At 32.1% G+C, this 21,707-nt stretch overlaps 1 protein-coding gene across 1 annotated transcript in view; it reads right to left on the bottom strand.

Moving 5' to 3' along the window:
- fap (fibroblast activation protein, alpha) overlaps positions 1 to 21,707 on the bottom strand; it is a 74,007-nt gene that overhangs the window by 41,571 nt on the left and 10,729 nt on the right. The window contains exons 7-12 of the mRNA XM_062068827.1: positions 20,450 to 20,522; positions 20,247 to 20,367; positions 13,037 to 13,191; positions 10,410 to 10,507; positions 9,995 to 10,124; positions 9,840 to 9,878 (exon numbers count right to left, since the gene is read on the bottom strand). Of these exons, the coding sequence (XP_061924811.1) occupies positions 9,840 to 9,878; positions 9,995 to 10,124; positions 10,410 to 10,507; positions 13,037 to 13,191; positions 20,247 to 20,367; positions 20,450 to 20,522 (616 nt within the window). The remainder of the gene's footprint in view (positions 1 to 9,839; positions 9,879 to 9,994; positions 10,125 to 10,409; positions 10,508 to 13,036; positions 13,192 to 20,246; positions 20,368 to 20,449; positions 20,523 to 21,707) is intronic.

Below are 21,707 nucleotides of genomic sequence, written 5' to 3'. Positions count from 1 at the left end.
TTCACCACGAGCACAACATCCCAGACGACATAGCGAGAGCACCGGGCTCTCCGTGGTTTGTTGTCGGGTCTGGGAGACGGCGCAGACGGAGGAGGGAGAGGAAGCAGAAGCGTGGCCGTCTTGCTCAGGCTTCGGAAACAACCCCACAAGCCACCTCTACCGAGCCTGTTCCTCTCCAATGCCAGATCCCTCGTACAGAAGATGGACGACCCGGAGTTACAACTCTCTGGAAACCGCTATGTTCGGGACTGTTGTGCTACGATTATCACCGAAACCTGGCTTCACCCGGAAATACCCGATGCTAGCATGCAGCTAGCCGGCCGCACTCTGCTCCGCCGGGACAGAACTAATGCCTGGTTCCCACCAACGGCGCTTGCCGTGCTTTAAAACGGCGAGCAAAGCGCCGTCATTTTTGTCAATTTTTCCACGAATATCCCGATCTCCGAAGTAATGTTATGCTTTGATACTCTCTGATACGAATTAGTTGCCGCTTTGTTACCGTTCCTCACGATTTGATGTTGCTTTGATCCCGCTTTGATACGCTTTAAGTCACGCTTTCATACGTTTTATTACGCTTTATTGAACTTTATTACGCTTTGATGCGATCCTGACGCTTTAAATCAGGCTCTGACACGATTATCAAGCTCTGTTGTGCATTGTTACGCTCTGTTACGCATTGGAATTATAAATAGAAGAAATATGACAAAAAAATAAGAAAAAAAATAAGAAAAAAATGTGAAAAACTCAGGTTTTCCCCACATTTTTTAGATGTATCTATTTATTTGATTTCTCTTTTCGTTTTATTATATACAAGATAAAACACATAATGTAATAAAAAAGAGAAATATGATAAACAAATAAGTAAAAAAAAAAGTGAAAAACTCAGTATACTAAGTTTTCCCCACATTTTTTAGATTTATCTATTTATTTGATTTCTCTTTTTGTTTTATTATATACAAGATAAAACACATAATGTAATAAAAAAGAGAAATATGATAAATAAATAAGTAAAAAAAAATGTAAAAAACTCAGTATACTGTTTCCCACACATTTTTTATATTCATTTATTTTTTCAATTTCTCTTTTTTTTCCGTTATATTATGTTTTATATGAAACATTTTTGTTTACATTTTCATACAGAAAAATTATAGACAGTAATGTGAAACTGTAACATCAAACTCAGTATACTGTTTTCCACACATTTTTTATATTCATTTATTTTTTCAATTTCTCTTTTTTTTCCGTTATATTATGTTTTATATAAAACATTTTTGTTTACATTTTCAAAAGAAAATTATAGACAGTAATGTCAAACTGTAACATCAAACTCAGTATACTGTTTTCCACACATTTTTTATATTCATTTATTTTTTCAATTTCTCTTTTTTTCCCGTTGTATTATGTTTTATATGAAACATTTTTGTTTACATTTTCATACAGAAAAATTATAGACAGTAATGTCAAACTGTAACATCAAACAGCAAACTCTAACAGAAGTACAGAAACAATGATCATCGTATAAAAAAGGCAATGATGCAAAAGAGAATGGATTTGTAATCCTGTGTTGGTTTGACATAAAGTTTCAATGTCACTAGTCAATATCACAGTCGCGCTTTGAACAAGATCTGTTAAGCTTTCCTACGCTTTTTCACGCTTTGATACGCTCTGATACGAATTAGTTGCCGCTTTGTTACCGTTCCTCACGATTTGATGTTGCTTTGATCCCGCTTTGATACGCTTTAAATCAAGCTTTGATACGTTTTATTACGCTTTATTGAACTTTATTACGCTTTGATGCGATCCTGACGCTTTAAATCAGGCTCTGACACGATTATCAAGCTCTGTTGTGCATTGTTACGCTCTGTTACGCATTGGAATTATAAATAGAAGAAATATGACAAAAAAATAAGCAAAAAAATAAGAAAAAAATGTGAAAAACTCAGGTTTTCCCCACATTTTTTAGATGTATCTATTTATTTGATTTCTCTTTTCGTTTTATTATATACAAGATAAAACACATAATGTAATAAAAAAGAGAAATATGATAAACAAATAAGTAAAAACAAATGTGAAAAACTCAGTATACTAAGTTTTCCCCACATTTTTTAGATTTATCTATTTATTTGATTTCTATTTTCGTTTTATTATATACAAGATAAAACACATATTGTAATAAAAAAGAGAAACATGATAAACAAATAAGTTAAAAAAAAAGTGAAAAACTCAGTATACTAAGTTTTCCCCACATTTTTTAGATTTATCTATTTATTTGATTTCTATTTTCGTTTTATTATATACAAGATAAAACACATATTGTAATAAAAAAGAGAAATATGATAAACAAATAAGTAAAAAAAAAGTGAAAAACTCAGTATACTAAGTTTTCCCCACATTTTTTAGATTTATCTATTTATTTGATTTCTCTTTTCGTTTTATTATATACAAGATAAAACACATAATGTAATAAAAAAGAGAAATATGATAAATAAATAAGTTAAAAAAAATGTAAAAAACTCAGTATACTGTTTCCCACACATTTTTTATATTAATTTATTTTTTCAATTTCTCTTTTTTTCCCGTTATATTATGTTTTATATGAAACATTTTTGTTTACATTTTCATACAGCAAAATTATAGACAGTAATGTGAAACTGTAACATCAAACTCAGTATACTGTTTTCCACACATTTTTTATATTCATTTATTTTTTCAATTTCTCTTTTTTTTCCGTTATATTATGTTTTATATGAAACATTTTTGTTTACATTTTCATACAGAAAAATTATAGACAGTAATGTCAAACTGTAACATCAAACAGCAAACTCTAACAGAAGTACAGAAACAATGATCATCGTATAAAAAAGGCAATGATGCAAAAGAGAATGGATTTGTAATCCTGTGTTGGTTTGACATAAAGTTTCAATGTCACTAGTCAATATCACAGTCGCGCTTTGAACACGATCTGTTAAGCTTTCCTACGCTTTTTCACGCTTTGATACGCTCTGATACGAATTAGTTGCCGCTTTGTTACCGTTCCTCACGATTTGATGTTGCTTTGATCCCGCTTTGATATGCTTTAAATCACGCTTTGATACGTTTTATTACGCTTTATTGAACTTTATTACGCTTTGATGCGATCCTGACGCTTTAAATCAGGCTCTGACACGATTATCAAGCTCTGTTGTGCATTGTTACGCTCTGTTACGCATTGGAATTATAAATAGAAGAAATATGACAAAAAAATAAGAAAAAAAATAAGAAAAAAATGTGAAAAACTCAGGTTTTCCCCACATTTTTTAGATGTATCTATTTATTTGATTTCTCTTTTCGTTTTATTATATACAAGATAAAACACATAATGTAATAAAAAAGAGAAATATGATAAACAAATAAGTAAAAACAAATGTGAAAAACTCAGTATACTGTTTTCCACACATTTTTTATATTCATTTATTTTTTTAATTTCTCTTTTTTTTCCGTTATATTATGTTTTATATGAAACATTTTTGTTTACATTTTCATACAGAAAAATTATAGACAGTAATGTCAAACTGTAACATCAAACAGCAAACTCTAACAGAAGTACAGAAACAATGATCATCGTATAAAAAAGGCAATGATGCAAAAGAGAATGGATTTGTAATCCTGTGTTGGTTTGACATAAAGTTTCAATGTCACTAGTCAATATCACAGTCGCGCTTTGAACAAGATCTGTTAAGCTTTCCTACGCTTTTTCACGCTTTGATACGCTCTGATACGAATTAGTTGCCGCTTTGTCACCGTTCCTCACGATTTGATGTTGCTTTGATCCCGCTTTGATACGCTTTAAATCACGCTTTGATACGTTTTATTACGCTTTATTGAACTTTATTACGCTTTGATGCGATCCTGACGCTTTAAATCAGGCTCTGACACGATTATCAAGCTCTGTTGTGCATTGTTACGCTCTGTTACGCATTGGAATTATAAATAGAAGAAATATGACAAAAAAATAAGAAAAAAAATAAGAAAAAAATGTGAAAAACTCAGGTTTTCCCCACATTTTTTAGATGTATCTATTTATTTGATTTCTCTTTTCGTTTTATTATATACAAGATAAAACACATAATGTAATAAAAAAGAGAAATATGATAAACAAATAAGTAAAAACAAATGTGAAAAACTCAGTATACTGTTTTCCACACATTTTTTATATTCATTTATTTTTTTAATTTCTCTTTTTTTTCCGTTATATTATGTTTTATATGAAACATTTTTGTTTACATTTTCATACAGAAAAATTATAGACAGTAATGTCAAACTGTAACATCAAACAGCAAACTCTAACAGAAGTACAGAAACAATGATCATCGTATAAAAAAGGCAATGATGCAAAAGAGAATGGATTTGTAATCCTGTGTTGGTTTGACATAAAGTTTCAATGTCACTAGTCAATATCACAGTCGCGCTTTGAACAAGATCTGTTAAGCTTTCCTACGCTTTTTCACGCTTTGATACGCTCTGATACGAATTAGTTGCCGCTTTGTCACCGTTCCTCACGATTTGATGTTGCTTTGATCCCGCTTTGATACGCTTTAAATCACGCTTTGATACGTTTTATTACGCTTTATTGAACTTTATTACGCTTTGATGCGATCCTGACGCTTTAAAACAGGCTCTGACACGATTATCAAGCTCTGTTGTGCATTGTTACGCTCTGTTACGCATTGGAATTATAAATAGAAGAAATATGACAAAAAAATAAGGAAAAAAATAAGAAAAAAATGTGAAAAACTCAGGTTTTCCCCACATTTTTTAGATGTATCTATTTATTTGATTTCTATTTTCGTTTTATTATATACAAGATAAAACACATAATGTAATAAAAAAGAGAAATATGATAAACAAATAAGTAAAAAAAAAAAGTGAAAAACTCAGTATACTAAGTTTTCCCCACATTTTTTAGATTTATCTATTTATTTGATTTCTCTTTTCGTTTTATTATATACAAGATAAAACACATAATGTAATAAAAAAGAGAAATATGATAAACAAATAAGTTTAAAAAAATGTAAAAAACTCAGTATACTGTTACCCACACATTTTTTATATTCACTTATTTTTTCAATTTCTCTTTTTTTTCCGTTATATTGTGTTTTATATGAAACATTTTTGTTTACATTTTCATACAGAAAAATTATAGACAGTAATGTCAAACTGTAACATCAAACTCAGTATACTGTTTTCCACACATTTTTTATATTCATTTATTTTTTCAATTTCTCTTTTTTTTCCGTTATATTATGTTTTATATGAAACATTTTTGTTTACATTTTCATACAGAAAAATTATAGACAGTAATGTCAAACTGTAACATCAAACAGCAAACTCTAACAGAAGTACAGAAACAATGATCATCGTATAAAAAAGGCAATGATGCAAAAGAGAATGGATTTGTAATCCTGTGTTGGTTTGACATAAAGTTTCAATGTCACTAGTCAATATCACAGTCACGCTTTGAACAAGATCTGTTAAGCTTTCCTACGCTTTTTCACGCTTTGATACGCTCTCGGCGCTTTATTCCATTCTTGACAGAGCGCAGAATTTTTTAAAACCATTTAAAACATTTTGGCGAACTTGCCGCATGTCCCGCTTCACTACAAGCTTTCCCACGATCCATTAGGACCCTCACGCTTTAATCAGGCTTTGTTACGCTTTAACGCCGCTTTGCATGCCGCTTTAAAGCGCCGTTGGTGTGAACCTAGCATAAGGACTCCGGTAAGAGCAGAGGAGGGGGGCTCTGTATTTACGTGCATGAGAACTGGTGCAACAACGGGACAATCATTGAACAGCACTGTTGCCCGGACGTGGAGTACATGTCGGTTAGATGTCGGCCTTTTTTTCTCCCGAGAGAGCTGTCTGTTGTTATCATCACGGCTGTGTATATTCCACCGGACGCCAAAGTAAACACAGCGCTTTCTCTTCTGCTGAACACCGTCAACGAACAGCAGCGGGCCCACCCCGACGGTGTTCATATCATAGCAGGGGATTTTAATAAGGCCAATCTGAAGACTGTACTCCCTAAGTTCTACCAGCACGTGAAGTGTTCTACAAGGGGCAAGAACACCCTGGACCACGTGTATACCAACATGAAGCATGCGTACAAAGCCACACCCTTCCCCCAGCTTGGACAGTCAGACCATCTTTCCCTCCTGCTCTCTCCTACCTACACCCCCATCAGACGCCAGGCCAGGCCCATCACAAAGACTGTTACGACCTGGCCTGACGATGCACTCCCCAAACTTCAGGACTGCTTCCAACACACAGACTGGGACCTCTTCCAACAACAGGAGCTGGAGACAGCCACAGGAACGGTGCTGGACTACATACAGTTCTGCATCGGGAACGTGACTGTGGAAAAAACCATCCGGGTTTACCCCAACAAGAAACCCTGTATGACCAGCCAGGTCCGCACACTCCTCAGGGCCCGCGACGCAGCCTTCAGGTCAGGGGACAGGGCACTGTACAGTGCTGCTAGAGCCGACCTGAAGAGAGGGTTTAAAAAAGCAAAGGCGGACCACAGGAGGTGCATAGAGTCCCATCTGTCCAGCAATAACTCACGGGAGGTGTGGCGGGGCATTCATGACATCACGAACTTCAGAGGCTGCGATGTGACAACTGCGGATCAGAGTGCGACACTGGCAAAGGAGCTTAACTGTTTCTTTGCCCGTTTCGAAACCCCCCAGCGACACTCATCTGCTCCAGCCCTGCCCCCGCCCCAACCGGGCTCCGGCACCACTCCACTCACTGTACAGGTGCACAGTGTCAGACGAGTGCTCCTGGCTGTGAACCCCAGGAAGGCTGCCGGACCAGACGGAGTACCTGGAAAGGTGCTCAGGGCGTGCGCCCACCAGCTCGCTCCCCCCCCCCCCCTCACCAGGATCTTCAACCTCTCCCTGGCTCAGACAGTCATCCCATCCTGCCTGAAGTCATCTACAATAATCCCGGTGCCGAAGAAGTCTCCCATCACCAGCCTGACTGATTACCGACCAGTGGCCCTCGCTCCGGTAATCATGAAGTGCTTCGAGAGACTGGTTCTCCAGCACATCAAGGACCATATCCCTCCAGACTTCGACCCCCACCAGTTTGCATTTCGGGCGAACAGATCCACAGAGGACACCATCGCTGTTGCTCTCCACTCTGCTCTGAACCACCTGGAGCAGCAGCAGAGCTACGTCCGGATGCTCTTTGTGGATTATAGTAATGCCTTCAATACAATAATCCCGGACAGACTCTGCAATAAACTGGACACTCTTGGCCTCCCCCCTCTCACAAACGCCTGGATAAGGGACTTCCTAACGGACCGACCCCAGAATGTGAGACTTGGCCCCCACCTCTCATCCTCCCGCACGTTGAGCATCGGCTCCCCACAGGGCTGTGTGCTGAGCCCCCTCCACTACTGCCTCTACACCCATGACTGCAGTCCAGCCCACAGTGACAACCTTACCGTCAAGTTCGCTGACGATACCACAGTGGTCGGGCTCATCTCCAGGGGTGACGAGGCTGCCTACAGGGAGGAGGTCCTGAAGCTGACGGCCTGGTCTTCGGAGAACAACCTCGCTCTCAACACCAGCAAGACCAGAGAGATCATTGTCGACTTCAGGAGGAGCAGCACCGACCTTGCCCCCCTCTACATCAACGGCGAGCGTGTGGAGAGGGCCCACACCTTCAGGTACCTTGGAGTCCACATCTCTAACGACTTTTCCTGGACAGTCAACACCACATCAATCATCAAGAAGGCTCAGCAGCGGCTACACTTCCTGAGAGTCCTCGGGAAGTACAACCTGAAGCCTGACCTGCTACCGCTCGTCCATCGAGAGCCTGCTGACCTACTGTATTACAGTATGGTACGGCAGCTGCACTGCAGCAGACAGGGAGAGGCTGCAATGAGTGGTCAAGACAGCTCAGAAGATCATCGGCCGCCCTCTCCCCCTCTCTGATGGACATCTACACCTCCCGCTGCCTCAACAGAGCCAGTGCCATCATCAAGGACAGCACCCACCCTGGCTCTGACCTGTTCCACCTGCTGCCCTCTGGGAAGCGCTACAGGTGCATTAAAACCAAGACAAACAGGCTAAAGAACAGCTTCTTCCCCAGGGCCATAACCACCCCCATAACTACCTTCTCTTCGATGCAATAACCCATTCCACCAACCACCCTGTTTTTTTCATGTAGATATTCATGTATATATTCATTTCACCCACTGTATAGAGTGTACATTTGTACAGAGTGTATAGAGTCACATTTGTACAGGGTGTATAGAGTGTACATTTGTACAGGGTGTATAGAGTGTATATTTGTACAGGGTGTATAGGGTGTACATTTGCACAGAGTATATAGAGTGTACATCAGGGGTAACCAACGCGGTGCCCGCGGGCATAAGGTAGCCCGTAAGGACCAGATGAGTAGCCCGCTGGCCTGTTCTAAAAATAGCTCAAATAGCAGCACTTACCAGTGAGCTGCCTCTATTTTTTAAATTGTATTTATTTACTAGCAAGCTGGTCTCGCTTTGCTCTACATTTTTAATTCTAAGAGAGACAAAACTCAAATAGAATTTGAAAATCCAAGAAAATATTTTAAAGACTTGGTCTTCACTTGTTTATATAAATTCTTTTTTTTTTTTACTTTGCTTCTTATAACTTTCAGAAAGACAATTTTAGAGAAAAAATACAACCTTAAAAATTATTTTAGGATTTTTAAACACGTATACCTTTTTACCTTTTAAATTCCTTCCTCTTCTTTTCTAACAATTTAAATCAATGTTCAAGTATTTTTTTTTTTTATTGTAAAGAATAATAAATACATTTTAATTTAACTCTTCAATTTAGCTTCTGCTTTTTCGACGAAGAATATTTGTGAAATATTTCTTCAAACTTATTATGATTAAAATTCAAAAAAATTATTCCGGCAAATCTAGAAAATCTGTAGAATCAAATTTAAATCTTATTTCAAAGTATTTTGAATTTCTTTTAAAATTTTTGTTCTGGAAAATCTAGAAGAAATAATGATTTGTTAGAAATATAGCTTGGTCCAATTTGTTATATATTCTAACAAAGTGCAGAATGGATTTTAACCTATTTAAAACATGTCATCAAAATTGTAAAATTAATCTTAATCAGGAAAAATTACTAATGATGTTCCATAAATTCTTTTTTAAATTTTTTCCAAAAAGATTTGAATTAGCTAGTTTTTTCTCTTCTTTTTTTCGGTTGAATTTTGAATTTTAAAGAGTCGAAATTGAAGATAAACTATGTTTCAAAATGTAATTGTCATTTTTTTTTCGTGTTTTCTCCTCTTTTAAACCGTTCAATTAAGTGTAAATATCATTAATTATTAATAATAACATAGAGTTAATGGTAAATTGAGCAAATTGGCTATTTCTGGCAATTTATTTAAGTGTGTATCAAACTGGGTAGCCCTTCGCATTCATCAGTACCCAAGAAGTAGCTCTTGCTTTCAAATAGGTTGGTGACCCCTGGTGTACATTGCACAGAGAGTATAGAGTGTACACTGTTCTCTTCCACACCTTTCTTTGCACCTCTATATTTTTAATATTTTTATATGTTTACATATTGTTTCTTACATGCACACATCGCACTGTATGGAATGGCCTCAATCTCGTTATATGGAAATGGGGTTTCTATATATATATATATATATATATATATATATATATATATATATATATATATATATATATATATATATATATATATATATATATATATATATATATATATATATATTATATATATATATATATATATATATACATATATTTATATTTTTTCCAAACTTACATGACCGATCCAGCCGGTCTTGCTTGTTTGTTCAAAGTTCTGCGGAGAAGGAGACGATGTTAGTGGGTAACCAGCATGAACGAGGCGACATCATACTAAGTGTCCTCATTGTGAGGCGACATCATACTTGATGTCTTCACTGAAGCGGCTGCTACCTGTTTTTCTCTCCAGATGTTTCCATCCAGGTCATAGATCTGCACCCGCACGTGGTTCTGCTTCCTGGTCTGCCACTGCACAGCCAGGCGCTGGTCTGTCACCCAGGTGACCGAACACATGATGTGGTCACTGAACACACATTACATCATCCATTACTGAACACACATTACATCATCCATTACTGAACACACATTACATCATCCATTACTGAACACACAGTCATCCATTACTGAGCTGGAGAAGACATGTGACTTGAGAAGAAGACATGAGACTTGAGAAGAAGACATGTGACTTGAGAAGGAGACATGTGACTTGAGAAGGAGACATGTGACTTGAGAAGGAGACATGTGACTTGAGAAGGAGACATGTGACTTGAGAAGGAGACATGTGACTTGGTGTGGGACAAACACGCACGCAGACGTGATGGAGGCAGGAGGCGGGACTGCAACCTGCAGGGATACGTTGTTGGTGTCCACCACGAACAGCTTGACCCTGGTCAGCTTGGAGCCCGCCTACACAGGAAGTTGAAGCAAGTCAATACAACAACGACAAGTTAACATACTCCTTTTACAACAATACAACATCCATCCAAAGAGAAGTTAATATATTCCTTTTACAACAATACAACAGAGACAAGTCAATTTACTTATTGTACAACAATACAACAAAGACAAGTCTATATTTTCCTTTTACAACAATACAACAAAGACAAGTTAATATATTATTTTTACAACAAAGACAAGATAATATACTCATTTTACATTGATACAACAAAGACAAGTTAAGATACTCCTTTTACAACGATACAACAAAGACAAGTCTATGTTTTCCTTTTACAACGATACAACAAAGACAAGTTAATATTATTTTTACAAGAATACAACGAAGACAAGTTAACATAATTTTACAACAATACAACAAAGACAAGTTAATATATTATTTTTACAACAATACAACAAAGACACATTAATATACTCCTTTTACAACAATACAACAAAGACAAGTCTATATTTTCCTTTTACAATGATACAACAAAGACAAGTTAAAATATTATTTTTACAACAATACAACAGAGACAAGTTAATATATTATTTTACAACGATACAACAAAGACAAGGTAATATACTCATTTTACAACAATAGAATAAAGACACGTTAATATATTATTTTTACAAAAATACAACAAAGACAAGTTAAGATACTCCTTTTATAATGATACAACAAAGACAAGTCAATATTTTCCTTTTACAAAAATACAACAAAGACAAGTTAATATATTCATTTTGCAACAATACAACAAAGAAAAATTAATATATTCCTTTTACAACAATACAACAACGACAAGTTAATAGATTCCTTTTACAACAATACAACAAAGACAAGTTAACATACTCCTTTTACAACAATACAACAAAGACAACTTAATAAATTCCTTTTACAACAATACAACAACAACAAGTTAATACATTCCTTTTACAACAATACAACAAAGACAAGTTAACATACTCCTTTTACAACAATACAACAAAGACAAGTTAATAAATTCCTTTTAAAACAATACAACAATGACAAATTAATACATTCCTTTTACAACAATACAACAAAGACAAGTTAACATACTCCTTTTACAACAATACAACAAAGACAACTTAATATATTCCTTTTACAACAATACAACAACGACAAGTTAATACATTCCTTTTACAACAATACAACAAAGACAAGTTAACATACTCCTTTTACAACAATACAACAAAGACAACTTAATATATTCCTTTTACAACAATACAACAATGACAAGTTAACACATTCCTTTTACAACAATACAACAAAGACAAGTTAATATACTCCTTTTGCAATGATACAACAAAGACAAGTTAATGTAGATCTTTTACAACGATACAACAGAGACAAGTCAATTTACTTATTGTATGATGACACAACAACGACAAGGTAATATACTCCTTTTACAACAATACAACAAAGAAAAGTTATTATATTATTTTTACAACATTACAACAAAGACACGATAATATACTCCTTTTACAATGATACAACAAAGACAAGTTAAGATACTCCTTTTACAATGATACAACAAAGACAAGTCTATATTTTCCTTTTACAACCATACAAAAAGACAAGTTAATATATTATTTTTACAACAATACAACAAAGACACGTTAATATACTCCTTTTACAACAACACAACAAAGACAAGTTAATATACTCCTTTTACAACGATACAACAAAGACATGTTAATATATTATTTTTACAACAATACAACAGAGACAAGTTAATATATTCCTTTTACACAACGATACAACTAAGACAAGGTAATATACTCATTTTACAACAATACAATAAAGACACGTTAATATATTATTTTTACAACAATACAATACTCTTTGTAATCCTAGCCTTTGGGCCGGCCAGTGTGAGCCGAGACGACGCCAACGAGGAATCGTCGAACAAAAAGCTGTATTTGTTTCAGCGAGCCTCAGACTGGAACTGCAGCTTTCAGGAGAAAGAGTATGGCCCTGATTACTCTTCTGATGCCCTCTCGGACCACTGTCCTTAATTACCCCTTGCACAAAGATCCTTACTCTTTGTAATCCTAGCCTTTGGGCCGGCCAGTCTGAGCCGAGACGACGCCAACGAGAAATCGTCGAAAAAAAAGCTGTATTTGTTTCAGCGAGCCTCAGACTGGAACTGCAGCTTCCAGGAGAAAGAGTATGGCCCTGATTACTCTTCTGATGCCCTCTCGGACCACTGTCCTTAAATACCCCTTACACAAAGACCCTTACTCTTTGTAATCCTAGCCTTGGGCCTGGCCAGTCTGGACAAAGCCCAATTTGTTGCTTAGCCAGACAATCTATTTTCTCTGATCGGTTTGAGTCGGGTGACCTGCGACTCCTATCCTCTACTCCTACCTGTGAGGGCTTCCTATGGGATGTTGCTAATGTGTTTACACTTCCTCACACTCTTTGGACGAGCTGTGATGGTATAATTTACCACAGTGTAAATACAAAAAATCTTTCACCTTTGGGTACGGGATGGCCACCGTTTCAGAATACTGCTCCGCTCCGTACCAGGGAAACTCCACTTTGTTGACTTCCGTGTCGTTAAACTGGGCGTAGGCCAAGTATCGTCCAGTCGAAGACCACCATAGTGCTCCATTGGATGCGAATACCTCCTCTAGAGATACACACACACGAAAGCAAAATTACCATCTTTGTACAAAACCCCAAAAGCAGTGAAGTTGTCACGTTGTGTAAATGGTAAATAAAAAAAGAATACAAACCCCGTTTCCATATGAGTTGGGAAATTGTGTTAGATGTGTTAGATGGCTGTTCTAGTTTTAATTTGTAATTATTTTGTATTATCTTTTTATTTTTATTTTTTTTAATACACTGTAGCACTTTGAGGTTGTTTACTCAATGTAAAGTGCTTTTTACGAATAAAATATATTATTATTATTATTATTATTAATATTTAACTTTTACTAGTAACGAACAATCAAGTTCAATGCAGGAAATAACTTTTTCTATTGAAAATAAACACTAAAATTAACTTGATGTCAAATAGGAAGAGGCAACATCACACAGCAAACAACACGTACGCTAAGTACACTTCCTCCTCCTCCTCCTCCTCCTCCAAGGGAATAACAAACAGCAAATCAAATGCGTGACAAGCGTGCAATCCTTCAGTCCACCTTTAGTGGACAAGGAGACTACAGCCATGGAATCTCTCTATTAACCAGATTTAACACAACACAACTTAACAGCTGAGCTAAAATGCTGCTCTGAGCGCGCTCTTTTAAAGGCACACGCACTCTGCTCTCATGAAACGTCTCTCAACTGCATTAGCCAGGTATTTGAAGTTTTTTTTTTTTTTTTGGAAAAAATTAAATTCCCTCGTAATTAAATACATTATATTATTTTAATTATGCAAGTAAGTAATGAACTGTGATTAATTGTAAATAATCCAAATTATTTTAATAATGCAAGTAAGTAACAATTGATATTAATAGTAAATAATCGTAATTATTTTAATTATTCAAGTAAGTAATGAATTGGGATTAATTTTAAATAATCCTAATTATTTTAATTATGCAAGTAAGTAATAAATTGTGAATAATTGTAAATAATCCAAATTATTTTAATTATGCAAGTAAGTAATAAATTGTGATTAATTGTAAATAATCCAAATTGTTTTAATTATGCAAGTAAGTAATAAAATGTGATTTATTGTGCAATAATCCAAATTATTTTGATTATGCAAGTAAGTAATAAATTAAGATTAATTTTAATTTTTCCAAATTATTTTAATTATGCAAGTAAGTAATAAACTGTGATTACTTGTAAATAATCCAAATTACTTTAATTATGCAAGTAAATAATAAATTGTGATAAATTGTAAATAATCCAATATATTTTAATTATGCAAGTAAGTAATAAATTGTGATTAATTAAAAATATTCAAAATTATTTAATTATGCAAGTAAGTAATAAATTGTGGTTAATTGTAAATAATAAAAATTAGTTTATTTATGCAAGTAAATAATAAATTGAGATTAATTGTAAATAATCCAAATTATTTTAATTATGCAAGTAAGTAGTAAACTGTGATTACTTGTAAATAATCCAAATTACTTTAATTATGCAAGTAAATAATAAATTGTGATTCATTGTAAATAATGCAATATATTTTAATTATGCAAGTAAGTAATAAATTGAGATTAATTGTAAATAATCCTAATTATTTTAATTATGCAAGTAAGTATTAAATTGTGAATAAATGTATATAATCCTAATTATTTTAATTATGCAAGTAAATAAAACATTGTGAATAATTGTAAATAATACTAATTATTTTAATTATGCAAGTAAGTAATAAACTGTGATTAATTGTAAATTATTAAAATTATTTGAATTATGCAAGTAAGTAATAAACTGTGATTAATTATAAATAATCCAAATTATTTTATTTATGCAAGTAAGTAATACATTATGAATAATTGGAAATAATCCAATTTTAATTTTGCAAGTAAGTAATGAATTGTGAATAATTGTAAATAATCCAAATTATTTTAATAATGCAAGTAAGTAATAAATGATATTAATAGTAAATAATCGTAATTATTTTAATTATGCAAGCAAGTAATAAATTGTGATTAATTTTAAATAATCCAAATTATTTTATTTATGCAAGTAAGTAATAAACTGTGATTAATTGTAAATAATCCAAATTGTTTTAATTGTGCAAGTAAGTAATACATTGTGATTAATTGTAAATAATCCAAATTATTTGAATTATGCAAGTAAGTAATAAACTGTGATTATTTGTAAATAATCGAAATTGTTTTAATTATGCAAGTAAGTAATCAATTGTGATTAACTGTATATAATCCAAATTATTTTAATTATGCAAGTAAGTAATATAATGTGATTAATTTAAATTATTCCAGATTATTTTATTTATGCAAGTAAGTAATAAACTGTGATTACTTGTAAATAATCCAAATTACTTTAATTATGCAAGTAAATAATAAATTGTGCTAAATTGTAAATAATCCAATATATTTTAATTATGCAAGTAAGTAATAAATTCTGATTAATTAAAAATATTCAAAATTATTTAATTATGAAGGAAATAATAAATTGCTGTTGATTATAAATAATCCAATTATTTTATTTATGCATGTAAATAATAAATTGAGATTAATTGTAAATAATCCTAATTATGCAAGTAAATAATGAATTGTGAATAATTGTAAATAATACAAATTATTTTAATTATGCAAGTAAGTGATAAACTGTGATTAATTGTAAATAATCAAAATTATTTTAATTATGCAAGTAAGTAATAAACTGTGATTAATTATAAATAATCCAAATTATTTTATTTATGCAAGTAAGTAATACATTGTGTTTAATTATAAATAATCCAAATTATTTTATTTAGGCAAGTAAGTAATACATTGTGAATAATTGGAAATATTCCAAATTATTTTAATTTTGCAAGTAAGTAATAAACTATGATTAATTAAAAATAATCAAAATTATTTTATTTATGCAAGTAAGTAATAAACTGTGATTAAATATAAATAATCCAATTGATTTTAATTATGCAAAAAAGTAATAAACTGTGATTAATTATATATAATCCAAATTATTTTATTTATGAAGTAAGTAATATATTGTGAATAATTGGAAATAATCCAAATTATTAAAATTTTGCAAGTAAGTAATAAATTGTGATTAATTGTAAATAATCCAAATTATTTTATTCATGCAAGTAAGTAATACATTGAGATTAATTGTAAATAATCCTAATTATTTTAATTATGCAAGTAAGTATTAAATTGTGAATAATTGTAAATAATCCAAATTATTTTAATTATGCAAGTAAATAATAAATTGTGATTACTTGTAAATAATCCAAATTACTTTAATTATGCAAGTAAATAATACATTTTAAATAATCCAATATATTTTAATTATGCAAGTAAGTAATAAATTGTGATTAATTAAAAATATTCAAAATTATTTAATTATGTAAGTAAGTAATGAAATGCTGTTGATTGTAAATAATCCAAATTATTGTATTTATTTAAGTAAATAATAAATTGAGATTAATTGTAAATAATCCTAATTATTTTAATTATGCAAGTAAATAATGAATTGTGAATAATTGTAAATAATCCAAATTATTTTAACTGTGCAAGTAAGTAATAAACTGTGATTAATTAGAAATAATCCAAATTATTTTATTTATGCAAGTAAGTAATACATTGTGATTAATTATAAATAATCCAAATTATTTTATTAATGCAAGTAAGTAATACATTGTGAATAATTGGAAATAATCCAAATTATTTTAATTTTGCAAGTAAGTAATAAACTATGATTTATTAAAAATAATCAAAATTATTTTATTTATGCAAGTAAGTAAAAAACTGTGATTAATTCTAAATAATCCAAATTATTTTAATTATGCAAAAAAGTAATAAACTGTGATTAATTATATATAATCAAAATTATTTTATTTATGCAAGTAAGTAATATATTGTGAATAATTGTAAATAATCAAAATTATTAAAATTTTGCAAGTAAGTAATACATTGTGATTAATTGTAAATAATCCAAATTATTTTAATTTTGCAAGTATGTAATGAATTGTGATTAATTGTAAATAATCAAAATTATTTTATTCATGCAAGTAAGTAATACATTGAGATTAATTGTAAATAATCCTAATTATTTTAATTATGCAAGTAAGTATTAAATTGTGAATAATTGTAAATAATCCAAATTATTTTAATTATGCAAGTAAATAATAAATTGTGATTACTTGTAAATAATCCAAATTACTTTAATTATGCAAGTAAATAATACATTTTAAATAATCCAATATATTTTAATTATTCAAGTAAGTAATTAATTCTGATTAATTAAAAATATTCAAAATTATTTAATTATGCAAGTAAGTAATGAATTGCTGTTGATTGTAAATAATCCAAATTATTGTATTTATTTAAGTAAATAATAAATTGAGATTAATTGTAAATAATCCCAATTATTTTAATTATGCAAGTAAATAATGAATTGTGAATAATTGTAAATAATCCAAATTATTTTAACTGTGCAAGTAAGTAATACATTGTGATTAATTATAAATAATCCAAATTATTTTATTTATGCAAGTAAGTAATACATTGTGAATAATTGGAAATAATCCAAATTATTTTAATTTTGCAAGTAAGTAATAAACTGTGATTTATTAAAAATAATCACAATTATTTTATTTATGCAAGTAAGTAAAAAACTGTGATTAATTATAAATAATCCAAATTATTTTAATTATGCAAAAAAAAATAATACACTGTGATTAATTATAAATAATCCAAATTATTTTATTTATGCAAGTAAGTAATACATTGTGAATAATTGGAAATAATCCAAATTATTTTAATTTTGCAAGTAAGTAAAAAACTGTGACTTATTAAAAATAATTTAAATTATTTTATTTATGCAAGTAAGTAAAAAACTGTGATTAATTATAAATAATCAAAATTATTTTAAATATGCAAAAAAGTAATACACTGTGATTAATTATAAATAATCCAAATTATTTTATTTATGCAAGTAAGTAATACATTGTGAATAATTGGAAATAATCCAAATTATTTTAATCTTGCAAGTAAGTAATAAATTGTGATTAGTTGTAAATAATCCAAATTATTTTATTTATGCAAGTAAGTAATAAATTGAGATTAATTATAAATAATCCAAATTATTTTAATTATGCAAAAAAGTAATACACTGTGATTAATTATAAATAATCCAAATTATTTTATTTTATTTATGCAAGTAATACATTGTGAATAATTGGAAATAATCCAAATTATTTTAATCTTGCAAGTAAGTAATAAATTGTGATTAATTGTAAATCATCCAAATTATTTTAATTTGCAAGTAAGTAATAAATTGTGATTAGTTGCAAATAATCCAAATTATTTTATGTATGCAAGTAAGTAATGAATTGAGATTAATTGTAAATAATCCAAATTATTTTAATTATACAGGTAAATCATGAAACGTCTTTCAACTGCATATGCCAGATATTTGAAGTTCTTTTTTTTTTTGCACAAATTAATTTCCCTGGTATTTAATTACATTTATTAAAAAGTAATTCAGATACTATATGTAATACCTTTTCTGCTAAATTAACGAGTAACTATAATTAGTTACTATTTGAAAGTATTTTCTTTTCAAATCAAAGATTAATAGTTTGCAAAGAAACGTTATGGATTTTGCAACCTAAAAAAAAAAGATTTGTATGCAAAAAAAACAAAACGTGCTACTAAAACTTATTTTATGCTGTCAAAACCATTTAAAATAATCAAGCTTCTAAATTTGGAATTATCATGATTAATTAATTTATATTTATTAATGTGATCACTGACTGTATGACACACCTTTCAGGTAAACATCCACAGTTATTAACGTGATCACTGACTTAATGACACACCTTTCAGGTAAACATCCACAGTTATTAACGTGATCACTGACTGTATGACACACCTTTCAGGTAAACATCCACAGTTATTAACGTGATCACTGACTGTATGACACACCTTTCAGGTAAACATCCACAGTTATTAACGTGATCACTGACTGTATGACACACCTTTCAGGTAAACATCCACGGTTATTAACGTGATCACTGACTGTATGACACACCTTTCAGGTAAACATCCACAGTTATTAACGTGATCACTGACTGTATGACACACCTTTCAGGTAAACATCCACAGTTATTAACGTGATCACTGACTGTATGACACACCTTTCAGGTAAACATCCACAGTTATTAACGTGATCACTGACTTAATGACACACCTTTCAGGTAAACATCCACAGTTATTAACGTGATCACTGACTGTATGACACACCTTTCAGGTAAACATCCACGGTTATTAACGTGATCACTGACTGTATGACACACCTTTCAGGTAAACATCCACAGTTATTAACGTGATCACTGACTGTATGACACACCTTTCAGGTAAACATCCACAGTTATTAACGTGATCACTGACTGTATGACACACCTTTCAGGTAAACATCCACAGTTATTAACGTGATCACTGACTGTATGACACACCTTTCAGGTAAACATCCACATTTATTAATGTGATCACTGACTGTATGACACACCTTTCAGGTAAACATCCACAGTTATTAACGTGATCACTGACTGTATGACACACCTTTCAGGTAAACATCCACAGTTATTAACGTGATCACTGACTGTATGACACACCTTTCAGGTAAATATCCACGGTTATTAACATGATCACTGACTGTATGACACACCTTTCAGGTAAACATCCACAGTTATTAACGTGATCACTGACTGTATGACACACCTTTCAGGTAAACATCCACGGTTATTAACGTGATCACTGACTGTATGACACACCTTTCAGGTAAACATCCACGGTTATTAACGTGATCACTGACTGTATGACACACCTTTCAGGTAAACATCCACGGTTATTAACATGATCACTGACTGTATGACACACCTTTCAGGTAAACATCCACCGTTCAGGTAAAGGAGCTTGTATGCTAAACATAAATGGTGTGCTTAATCTGATGTACTTCTTCCAACTTTTGAACTGAATGATGTCATTGAACGCTGCACGTACAGTACACTCGTCGAGGTGTGTACAGTGCACTCACCCTCATACACCCAGTCAGGAACTCCATTTAGGATCTCGTTCTTTTTCCCGTTGTGAGTCACCTGCACCACTTCGGCCGTCACACCAGCTCTGACAAAGACGTTGAAGTCCCACACGTAAGCCTGCACAGTAGCAGTTATTAAGGCAACCTTGCTCAAAGGCAGCGGCGCTGAGGTCGCTAGCACAAATCCAGAGAAGACTCACGTATTTGTTTCCCTCTGGTGCCCAAGTGAAGTACTGCACCTTAGCGGGAAGACTACCATTGGTGATGAATGTCCTGTAATATGAAATACAGTAATATAAAGAAGTACACTGTAAAAGTTACAGTACACTCACATACAGTAATATGAAGAAGTACACTGTAAAAGTGACAGTACACTACACTCACATACAGTAATATGAAGAAGTACACTGTAAAAGTGACAGTACACTCACATACAGTAATATGAAGAAGTACACTGTAAAAGTGACAGTATACTCACATACAGTAATATGAAGAAGTACACTCACATACAGTAAAATGAAGAAGTACACTGTAAAAGTGATGGTGCACCCACATACAGTAATATGAAGAAGTACACTGTAAAAGTGATGGTACACTCACATACAGTAATATGAAAAAGTACACTCACATACAGTAAAATGAAGAAGTACACTGTAAAAGTGATGGTACACTCACGTACAGTAATATGAAGAAGTACACTGTAAAAGTGATGGTACACTCACATACAGTAATATGAAGAAGTACACTCACATACAGTAAAATGAAGAAGTACACTGTAAAAGTGATGGTACACTCACATACAGTAATATGAAGAAGTACACTGTAAAAGTGATGGTACACTCACATACAGTATTATGAAGAAGTACACTGTAAAAGTGATGGTACACTCACATACAGTAAAATGAAGAAGTACACTGTAAAAGTGATGGTACACTCACATACAGTAATATGAAGAAGTACACTCACATACAGTAATATTAAGAAGTACACTGTAAAAGTGATGGTATACTCACATACAGTAATATGAATAAGTACACTCACATACAGTAATATGAAGAAGTACACTGTAAAAGTGATGGCACACTCACATACAGTAATATGAAGAAGTACACTGTAAAAGTGACAGTACACTCACATACAGTAATATGAAGAAGTACACTCACATACAGTAAAATGAAGAAGTACACTCACATACAGTAATATGAAGAAGTACACTCACATACAGTAAAATGAAGAAGTACACTGTAAAAGTGATGGTGCACCCACATACAGTAATATAAAGAAGTACACTGTAAAAGTGATGGTACACTCACATACAGTAATATGAAGAAGTACACTCACATACAGTAATATGAAGAAGTACACTCACATACAGTAAAATGAAGAAGTACACTGTAAAAGTGATGGTACACTCACATACAGTAATATGAAGAAGTACACTGTAAAAGTGATGGTACA

This window comes from Entelurus aequoreus, linkage group LG14, assembly GCF_033978785.1.
Source record: "Entelurus aequoreus isolate RoL-2023_Sb linkage group LG14, RoL_Eaeq_v1.1, whole genome shotgun sequence".
NCBI classification, from domain to species: domain Eukaryota; kingdom Metazoa; phylum Chordata; class Actinopteri; order Syngnathiformes; family Syngnathidae; genus Entelurus; species Entelurus aequoreus.
This window is presented reverse-complemented; position numbering and strand designations above follow the sequence as displayed.